This window comes from Rhodamnia argentea, chromosome 4 (assembly GCF_020921035.1).
Source record: "Rhodamnia argentea isolate NSW1041297 chromosome 4, ASM2092103v1, whole genome shotgun sequence".
In the NCBI taxonomy this organism is placed as follows: domain Eukaryota; kingdom Viridiplantae; phylum Streptophyta; class Magnoliopsida; order Myrtales; family Myrtaceae; genus Rhodamnia; species Rhodamnia argentea.
This window is the reverse complement of record NC_063153.1, coordinates 28,268,703-28,279,553: the sequence shown is the minus strand read 5'-3', so window position 1 is coordinate 28,279,553 and position 10,851 is coordinate 28,268,703. Positions and strand designations below refer to the sequence as shown.

Sequence of the window (10,851 nt, the reverse complement as noted above, 5' to 3'; positions counted from 1 at the left end):
TGATTAGTCATATGACTGACTTCTTATAAGTCTAACAAGTTGGGATTCATGACTAATCAAAACTCCTGAGGCTACATGAAGTAAGTCTCATCTTTTCTCCACTACCTTAAGTATGACTTGCAATATATGACACTTCCTGGAATTGATGAGCACCATTCTAGAGTCCTATCTGATCAGCGCATCTTCTGTAATAATAGGTATACTCTGGTCGATTGCTGTCGTGAAGACTACTACTTGATGTGGTCATCCCACACAGGTTTTCTTCCGTGAAGCTAGATATTATCATTCACATTAGGGTCACAAAATAGTAAGGAATTGTCACGTATTAACATTCATATTAGGGGTTTTAGAGCATGAGAACTTGTTGTGCCTTTCACTCTTAGTTGGCCTACTATAGTACTATGATACGTTATTGTGTCCTTCTTTACCGTCTGCCTTTAGTGTAATAGCTTTTCGGAAGATATGATATCGAGTGCGCCCAACGAACATTGACATGTTGACAAGAGCCCTCGATGTTGGTCTATTGTACTCGGTAAAACTCCAATTATTTCACGACGAGAGGATGATCTAATGAAACTCTTGTTTAGATATAATGTGTACATTCTATGTCTGTTTATTGTCACTATTGAAGGGACGGCAAAAAAAACTGTCTACCTAACTGACAAACACAAATGCCTATCCTACTCATCATCAAACATGTCGAATTTCCATGTGATCTGTCATTCGAAGGCCTGTTATCCTGAAAAACCCTCACTTCACGGCATCTTAGATATGATAGCCTCCCAACTTCTTCGTTCGCAAAACAGCAGAGCAACCGAGGGTCAAATTTTCGGCAAAGAGCTTCACTTTTTTTTGTTCCCTGCGACAGTAAAACAAAAGGGCAAGTGTATTTTATTGAACATGTATAATCGTCTTACCGAACATGAATCTAAGCATTAATATGAACAAAACACAAGCTACAACAGTAATCATGAGATAAAAAAAAAATATCTTCCCTTAAATATTATTGATCAAACAATCACAGTGAAAAGGCAGGAAATTTGTCAGCTTGATGGGGTTAAAGTAATTGAACTGCAAATTTACCTTCGTTTCCATCACCGTGCCCAAACCTTCCGCATGGTTCCACAATTGTGTCTTCTTTTTCCGTTCCTTATCACACTCTCGACGAATAATGTCTCTACCAAGGCCTCTTAACTGATCATGCATCCATAGCTTATTGTCCTCACCGATTTTTATTAAAGACATTTTCTGAAGGACCTCAAGACCTTCCTCTGGATAGAGATTGGAATCTTTCCAAGAGTGGAGCACTATCCTATGATCAAATCCAGTGAAAAGGCAGGCTATATCAAGAAAGATATGCTTTTGCCAATCATCCAATGCATCATAACTTATTTTCAACTTCCGTTTTACTTCATTGAGAGGAACTTGTTTCAACTTCTTCAACATCACCTCCCAAACATCTTTGCTTCGGCACGGAAGTAGTTTACCTATAGCCTCAAGAGCAAGAGGAAGACCTCCGGTACTTTTGACCACTTCTGTGGAGAAAGCAACATAGTCGTCCGAAGGGTAATCTCTTCCAAAAGCATGTTTGCAAAAAAGTTGAAGAGATTGATTGAAGTTCAGGCTCATGAGCTCATATGGATGACAAACCTTAGGAACATCAATAATGTCCCTATTTCTACTAGTTATGATAATCCTACTTCCTAAACCAAACCATGCAGGTTTTCCTATTAGTGCATCCCAATGAATCATTTGATCAACATCATCAAGCAGCACCAGAACCTTTTTACCACATAACCTTTCTTTTATTATCTTATTTCCTTCCTCAACATTGCTAATGTTTGACCACTGCTTTTTGAGAACATTAGAGATTAGTTGATTCTGCAAACCTTCGATGCCCTTTAGCTCTGCAGTTCCCCTGATGTTAGAAAGGAAGCAACAAGCTTCAAAATGATGCGACAGCCGGTTGAAGATGATTTTGGCAAGAGTAGTCTTTCCTACACCCCCCATACCATGGATTCCGAGAATTCTTATTTCCTCCGAATCGCCACACATCATGGTGTCGATTTCCTTCACATGATTTTCAACTCCTACCAAGCAATCTGTCACCAGTAGATAAGCTGTTTTCAACTCTTTTATAACCTCCTGGACTATCTCGTCTACCAGTTCTCCTTCACCTCTAATGTTATGGAAGGGAAAGGGAAAACATAATTAGAAGAACATGGTAATATTATGTTATTGCGCCAAAATGCTAACACAGAAAACGACACACATACCTATTCTTCTTCGAATTGTCCCATCCGTTTAGATTGGCAATGTGGTTGAGAGCAGCTTTCCATTTACTGATGTTCGCACCAAATTTTTCCTTGTGCGAAAGAAAGGCTACTTCATAAGACCCAATTTGATGACGGACCTCCGCCGGACTAACGTCATAAAAAAGGGGCATAACCTTCTGTCTCCGGGTTATACTACACTCCATCATTTGGACCAACTCATTAAGACACCATTTACTAGAGGCATAGTCCTTAGAAAGGATGGGAATTGCAACTTTTGATTGGCCGATAGCTTTGAGCAACTCAGGACCAAACTCCTCTCCAACTCGGAGCTCTTCATCATCTTTAAATGTGTGAATTCCAGCAGCTAACAAGCTGGTATGGAGGAAATCTGTAATGCCTGAGCGAGTATCTGGCCCTCTGAAACTCAGGAAGACATCATAGTCATATCCAGAAGACATGGAGGCTGATGACGGTGAGCCATTCTGCTGGTATAGTTTTTCCTGTTTTGGCAGCATCATATCAGGGAATTGCCTTGAGCAGGAGACACCTGAAGCAGTAGCTTCCACACTGCCACTATTGACAGCCGACAAAGATGCTGAGTCACTGACAGAAGTCACCCCAACGTTTGTTTCTGTCACAGCTGCTATTTCTTCCCCCCACACAGATTCTGTGCTATCACCTGTTTTATGAAAAATGTAGAGCAATAATGGCCATGAAGAGAATCCAGGCAATTGCAGAACGCAAGGCAACTTTAAGGAATTTGATTTCATTCAACAGAAATTTCCTCATAGTTATAGATCGTGGAGATATGAAGCCTATCCCCGCAGGACGTAGTTACAACTTGTGAAATTTTGAGTCCAACGTGATTTTTTATTCATCTAATTAAATGAAAATAGAGAAGGAAATTTTTTGGTAGTTACTATAGAAGCATTGCATGGTACTATTAGCCAAAAAAGGAAGAGGCCAAAAAAGGAAGAGGAGGAGGAGGAGGGGGAGGAATACAAGAAGCTTGAGGTGAATTATTCACAATGGATGATGGAAAAGTTCCTGAAACAAGCAAGGTCGGAGAAAGGGCACGATGAAGGGGATCAAATGGGACCTTTTTTATCCTGTTCAATATAAGTTGGCATTACAGACATCTGCCATGCATGTTCGATTGCAAATTTATGGTGGCGCTGTCGAAGTTAGAGTTCCTTTGGCTCGGGGCTAATGAAAGGCTAGCAGATAACTATCCAATCATGACACCGGGACTATGAAATCACAATGTGAAATCCAATAAGGATGTCTGGGATTGTACAGAGGAAGTAGAAAATGAACCTGTGAGATCGGACGGTGAGAATGACTGACCATTCCCTTCCAGAGTTGTGCCATATTTTTGATCCAACTCGAAACTTGGTGAAGTGTACAGTGATTTTGTGGCTGATTCATTACTTCCAAAAATTCCCTCAAGAGCTGAATGAACCAAACTTTCTGACAGCGAAGGTGGCATTGGTGGCAAAGTCGGCGTGGACTTAATATTGGACTGTACTGGCAGTTCTGGAACTTCATTCCCGTCAGCACTTGTATTGGCATCATAAGATAGTGTTATAGAGTGGACAGCTCGCCCTTTAGGAGGCAGCGCCTCAGGTGGAATCTTTTTCATGCTTTTCTGTATTCGGTTCTGCTTTTCCTCCTCATCACTGGCAAAATCAACCATTGCGAGCGAAGTAGCAGCATTCACTTGCGAGAAAACAATCTGCTCATACACAGATAAGAATCATGAACAGCTCTCTCAGATTTATAAAATAAAAATAAAAAAAGTCAAATAACAGATGGTTAGTTTGACGTCTAACCAGTACCTCTGCCATAAATTCCTTAGGATATTGATCCTGGTGATCCCACAGGACATCCATACCCTCCAACTCAAGCTTCAGAACACTATCCGATATGAAGGCAGTATTAAACATTGCACGAAACATTGATTCTCCATGTTGAAGATCAGCATCCAAACTCATATACTCGAGCACAATATCGCCTTGAACATTACAATGGACGTCCAATGTAACCGTGTTGCCATCTTCCTGCACTTAAATATATGAACAATTAAAATAGTGAACTAGCATGAGATCTATATTTTTTGCTTAAGCATCCAGGATGCATGGGTGAACTCACTGATCAAAATGGACTGATGGATGAGGCATGTGAGATAAAATTGGTGCTCGAGAGGGAAAATTTAATTTCATACATCTTATTGTATTCCTCAGAGACGAAAACACTATTTCCAGGAAAGCAAAACAAGAGAATGTAGCGTCTAAAGAAGAAAAATAATAGAGTGAAACTCATCCTTCTGACTAGACTGGACGTAAGCATGTATGATGTCTAAGACTCAAAACGAGACTCTCTAGTCGTCGCACTGTGGTCATATTCTGGAGTTACATTTGACTACATATCAGATTATTAGATCGAATGCATTGTCTTGCAAAGAGGAACTTAGGCAAGATCTCAAATGCGGCATACTTCTATTTTTACAGTACGTGATATGTAAAATAGTGCAACAATGAGCTTTTGCAGATTGATTTTGACAGTTTAACAGATTTACAAAGTAAGCACTTTGTTACTAAGACAGTCACAACTCTAAGATAACTGTAACTGCCTGCAGATCCTATCCACAAATCCAGCAAGCTTTTACAACCGTATAATGTGAAAAAGTTTAGTACTAGAAGCCAACCAGTACATGGGAGAGCAAATGGAATCGTACCTGGCAAACATATGCAATAACATTTCGTAAATAATTTGAGATTATACAAATTACCTAAAAAATAAAAAATTACCTGTTTGTAATGCCTCATGTATCCATTCCTTCTTGGTGTTGAGTACAGAACTTTGGCAGTTTGATCAGCAACCATAGAGGTGTCCCGTCCTATTATCTTAACAATAGGACGCCATCCCCCTTCAGCATCCAATTGAGGAACTGAACTTAGTTTAACACTTTTTATCACAAGTGCTTTAGCTGGTGGAGGCCAATCCGAACCAGCTTTCCATGTGGAAACATAGTGGAGGTATCTCAGCTGGGAAGGCAACGGATTCAGTGTCGATGTCAGCAGCAAGAGTTCATGTGGTGCTTTCTTGTAAATCATGTCGAGTGTTTTCTGCTCCCCATCCTGCTTCTTCCCGTATGACAAAAGAGAAGCCAACATGAACGCCAAAACCGGCCACGCACCCCTTTTGCAATGCATCAACAGCATGTTATTTTTCGTATCAGATGACAACCATTCATCGGCAGATCTCAAGAAGTAGTGGATAATCTCCACTCTCGGTATGGGGCAACCTCCATAATTTTGAGGGAGTTCCATGACAGTTATATCATATTCAGACAACACTTTAGCCATTTGACTTTGGTTTTCTTGCTCTCCAAAATTGAGCACCATGGAAGAGGCAGCAGGAAATTCGTCTTGGAGTTTTGCAACTATGTCTCTCATGTGAAACTCATATTCGTCATCCTTCAACCAGTCCGTGGAAATTTGGTCGAAAAAGGACCAATCCATGGTAAGACAGTATTCAAACACTGCATACACATCCACATATGTAAATCATTAAGTGCATAGATTTCCAAACAAATATGGATGAAGTTAACAGGACTCCTATCATCAAGTGTGTCCTTCCTTTGAGCTCAGCATAAACTTAATAGACTATGAATTGACTTCTTGAGGTAAAACGAAGTACTCATACAAGATAGCTTCCGAATCGCGTATGATGACTTGCTATGCTGTCAAAAGTTGTTTAGAAACTAAACCGATTAACCTCATAAACTTCCAGAAACGAGTGACTAGGAAAGGTTCTTGCAAAGTAGGAAACCCATGTACTGCAAATCATTTCCATAGAGGTGCAGCATGATTGATATTTCCAGAGAAGTATGAATCAACTAATGAAATGATGCCCTGAACTTGAAGGATAAGCACCTCATGAGAATCTTCTGCTGATAATAAACCTATTGAATGCTTATGACTTTTCACCGACACGTTCATTTGGGAATGGTGAAATATGCACTTATGACTAGACAATAGCACCCGCAAGAGCCTTTGTGATTAACAAGGAAGCAATCACAGAAAGTGCTCGTAGCCAACTAGCTCGATCGAAGAATACTTCTTTCTACTCCTCATGATTGGCAGACAAAGTTAATGAAAAGCGACAGGAGGCGATTAGTTAGGTAGGTAATGCTTGTGCAAGGTGACCTGCTAATCACCGTTTGTTGATAGGAGGCAATTAGTTCAGCTCGGTAGACCTTCAGTCAGATATTACTCTGCTTCTGCGGGAAACAGGTCGTTGCTTATCCTAGACTATGAAAGCAATCCTTGATTTTGTGGCCCTAGAGCCCCATTTCACACCAACAAAAAAAATTAAATGCTTCTGCAAAATTACTATGGTAACAGCATGCCACGAATGCTTTAGCAGAAGCATATCATTAACTAAACTGTTTCTTGCCAAACCAAAGAGCCTTCCTGTTAATTCTCCTATTGTTGAAGTACCTTAGTCCCAAGAGAAGGTAAATCGTAGAACACAAAAAGTAGAGGCCATTAATACTAGCTCAATGAATCCAGAACCTAAAGCAAAATAAAGTAGGTAGAATATGGTACCCTGCCAATGTGACACTTCCAAATTATCAAGAAAGAACATTTAAAAAACGTACCGTAAACTCTTTCAGAAACTTCTAGAAGCCCATCTGGTGGTTTCCTGCGAAAAGTATCTACTGGGTAAAGCCATCGCTCACCAAGATTAAATCAAATTTCTTCAAGTCAAGCATCTTGAAAGAGCTAGAGCAGCACCCACATCGAGAACAGAGGTCATCCCAGTTGGATATATCCAAGACAATTGACACATTTCTTGTTTGTGGATTGGTAGACGTAACTTTGGGCTAGGGGAAGCTTTGTGTCGTTGATTCATTTATATTGGGTGGAGCCTTCTCTTATTGCATGAAAGATTGTAAGTGGGAAGTTACACTTACTTGTTCTCCCTACTATACAAATAATGAACGACCCTAAAAACTCCTTACTGTTTTTAATTTGCATCGGAGATGCGAAAACTCACATGTTTCTACTCCTCTCTTTATTTTGACATTGACTTCCTCAGTAATTAACACGTCTATGGGAAACATTGGCAAAGATTAAATTGATCTTATGTTGCTAAACGTGGTCATAATGTAGTTAGGCAACCAAGCTTTTCTGCCAGTCTCTAAATCAACTCACCGAGTATACATATCAGTGTTCAGTTCGCTGAACTGGTCGAGCTGCGACTCCTTGTCTACCTGTGCACTAGGAATAAGCGAAGAAGATGTATCCTTGGTCCCGTGGCTGACCTCGTCGGGCTGTGAGTCCCCAGCCCGCTGTCCCCCAGGGCTACACAGCTCCTCGATCTTCCTACGTACCTCAGACATCTGAGGACACTTTCCCGATTTAGGGGATACACAATTATCCGCCACCTGCAACAGCTCAACCATCCCCGTCTCCACATCGTCGTAGCAAGGCGAGAGATCCTCATCCAAAACTCCAACAATCCCCATATTGAGAACCATGCAGTCGACCCACACAGGAAGATCTACAGATTGACCTACCTCATTGCGGTGCTTCGAGTTGGACAGCCGCCCAGTGAGGAGCTCGAGAAGCAACAACCCGAAGCCATACACATCCGCCATTGACGGGTTGGCCCTGGCCTCCTGGTCAGGCCTTGTGAGGTGGGGCAGGTTCCAATCGGAGAGCCGGGCCTCGAAGGACGGCGTGAGGAGGACGTGGTACGAGTTGATGTTCCCGTGGTGGATATCCCGGGCGTGCAGGTATTCGATGGCCCGGGCAGCTCCGAGGGCAATCGATAGCCTGACTTCCCATCTCAGGGGAGTCCCTCCCGATTCGTTCCATCCATGCAATTGGTCCCACAAGCTTCCCAGAGGCATGTAATCGTACAAGAGCAACTTCTGGTGTTTGCTGTACAAGTAACCTGCCAGAGGGAGCAGGTTCTCGTGGTCCATCGCTCCCAAAGCTTCGATTTTGTCCCGGAAATCCTCGGCCGACAAGACCACGTCCTTGAGCCTCTTCACGACCACCGTGGTGCTCCCGTCCTCCAGGTCAACCTTGTAAGACGTCGTGACCGTCCCTTCCCCCAGCAGCTCCCACTTGGCCCTCTCGACATCCTTCCAATCGAACCTCTTTGCCGGGTTCCCCAACAACACCAGCTTGTTCCTTACCGGCTCGGGCTCCTGCGGCTCGTTTTGGTCCCGTGGCTGTGAAGAAGATGTATCCTTGGTCCCGTGGCTGACCTCGTCGGGCTGTGAGTCCCCATCTTGCTGTCCCCCAGGGCTACACAGCTCCTCGATCTTCCTACGTACCTCAGACATCCGAGGACGGTGGCCCGAATTAGGGGATACACAACTGATCGCCACCTGGAACAGCGCAACCATCCCCGTCTCCACATCGTCGTAGCGCCTTACGAGATTCGCATCCAAAACTCCAACAATCCCCATCTGGAGAACCATGTCGTCGACCCACCCAGGAAGATCTACAACTTGACCTACCTCATTGCGGTGCTTCGAGGTGGACAGCCGCCCACTGAGGAGCTCGAGAAGCAAGACCCCGAAGCCATACACATCCGCCTTCGACGGGTCGGCCCTGGCCTCCGGGTCAGGACTTGTGAGGTGGGGCAGGCTCCAATCGGAGACCCGGGCCTCGAAGGACGGCGTGAGGAGGACGTTGTACGACTTGATGTTCCCGTGATGGATATCCCGGGCGTGCAGGTATTCGATGGCCCGGGCAGCTCCGAGGGCAATCGATAGCCTGACTTCCCATCTCAGGGGAGTCCCTCCCGATTCTCTGCATCCATGCAATTGGTCCCACAAGCTTCCCAGGGGCATGTAATCGTACAAGATCAACTTCTGGTCTTTGCTGTACAAGTAACCCCTCAGAGGGAGCAGGTTCTCGTGATCCATCGCTCCCAAAGCTTCGACCTTGTCCTGGAAATCCTCGGCCGACAAGACCACGTCCTTGAGCCTCTTCACGACCACCGTGGTGCTCCCGTCCTCCAGGTCAACCTTGTAAGACGTCATGACCGTCCCTTCCCCCAGCAGCTCCCAATTGGCCCTCTTGACATCCTTCCAATCGAACCTCTTTGCCGGGTTCCCCAACAACACCAGCTTGTTCCTTACCGGCTCGGGCTCCTGCGGCTCGTTTTGGGTTGCATTTTTGTCGGACGACGACTGACCGCTGTTGCTCTTCCTGTTGCCGATCCTTCGCCACAGGTAGTTCATGGTGTCACTTCTTATCCAGTGATAGCAAATTGCAAAGCACAGGTTTGGTTTGGCTCTGGCTTCACCGCCCCAGAACAACAGCCTTCTTCATCCTTCTTCCCCTCTTTTTTGATTTGGTTCTTCTCTTCATTTGCTCATCCCATTTTCTTCGTTTATTACCAGCGGGGTCAACGGCACAGTGCTACACCAAGTCCACGTCCCCCAGGAGCAAGTGTCCCGGACACCGACAGCGAACCATAGTAGTCCCCAACGCGGTTTCTTTTCTACATTTCACCTCTACGTTCTCTTCTCAATCAGTCTTCGGAGTGAATGTGTCGCGAAAGTTCCCTAATATATATATATGCCCAAACACACGGTGTCAACCTAAAAAGTCAACCCTTGATGTATTACGAAATCAGCACCTAATTACAAATGGAATGGAATGCTCTTGGTCTCTAAATGCGAATGGAGCTCTAGACACCAAAACAACCTTTTTCTTTTTTTTGCCGAGAAACGGGCCCTGTTGCAACCAAAGATCCCAAATCTCAAGTTTTTATCTAATTGGACATGCGGAAGAAAATTCAAGTGTCAACAAATGTGAACTACGCTCTTGGTTCAACCGTATCAAAAGCTTTTGATTTGGGTTTTAACATTAGGTGATTTATGCCATGAGTTTTATATCCCATTGAATTATTTATTAGACCTGGGCAAGGTCGAGCTTCGCCGTGGGTTTGCGAGGTTGAGCCTCGATAGGGGTCACCAAGCCTCCCCTCATCCGTCCCTCACCCCTCCCCGGCCATTGCCGACGAATGATGGGGCGGCGGGAGCGAGGGCTCACAACCTCGCCACCATAACTGCTTCCCCCTTCCCCTCCCCCCCTTTTTAGTTTTTTAGTTTACTTTTATGTTTTTCAATATTATATGGATTTTTTTATTGATTTTTAATTTATTTTTTTGCTGATTTGGAAGTTCCGGCAAGCCATGTAGATGCCACGTCAAATTTCCGGCGAAGCTCATCGGAGTTGGCACTGAAATAAACTTTTTTTAGAAAAAATTGACACTCAAATGATAAAAAAAAAATATTTGCACTAAAGTTAGCACCGTAGATAAATATTGACACTCCTAGTGTCTTTTTGCCGAAGAAAAAGGTAATATTACTCTGTGTCTTAACCACATATCCCACAAACTTCCCACGAATCGATCAAATTTTAAACTCAAAGTTCCATTAATTGTGAGATGAGTTATTTTGCCATATACTACGAAGGCCTTTTTTTTTTAACCATTTCTCATATGAAATGAATTTTTATAGGAAATAAAAGGTATTTCT

The 10,851-nt window shown here is 43.5% G+C and overlaps 1 protein-coding gene and 1 long non-coding RNA gene across 2 annotated transcripts; both read right to left on the bottom strand.

Moving 5' to 3' along the window:
- Window positions 1–526: 526 nt before the first annotated feature.
- Window positions 527–9,546, bottom strand: LOC115727736. The gene is made up of 10 exons (XM_048278118.1): window positions 8,563–9,546; window positions 7,499–7,608; window positions 6,943–6,986; window positions 5,526–5,820; window positions 5,087–5,426; window positions 4,115–4,336; window positions 3,594–4,011; window positions 2,277–2,955; window positions 1,084–2,179; window positions 527–859 (listed from the first exon to the last, which is right to left on the bottom strand). The coding sequence occupies exons 1-10, from the start codon at window positions 9,544–9,546 to the stop codon at window positions 623–625; spliced, it is 4,425 nt and encodes a 1,474-aa protein (XP_048134075.1). The 3' UTR covers window positions 527–622.
- LOC125314931 lies at window positions 6,645–6,921 on the bottom strand. The gene is made up of 2 exons (XR_007198270.1): window positions 6,857–6,921; window positions 6,645–6,721 (listed from the first exon to the last, which is right to left on the bottom strand). It is a non-coding gene; the product is annotated as an uncharacterized LOC125314931 (long non-coding RNA).
- Window positions 9,547–10,851: the final 1,305 nt, after the last annotated feature.

Coding starts and splice junctions, on each gene's coding strand:
- LOC115727736 (XM_048278118.1), bottom strand. CDS start 9,546: ATGAACTACCTGTGGCGAAGGATCGGCAACAGGAAGAGCAACAGCGGT. Junction 7,609..8,562: donor GGGACTCACAGCCCGACGAG/GTCAGCCACGGG, acceptor CAGCCCGACGAG/GTCAGCCACGGGACCAAGGA. Junction 6,987..7,498: donor AACACTGATATGTATACTCG/GTGAGTTGATTT, acceptor TACTTTTCGCAG/GAAACCACCAGATGGGCTTC.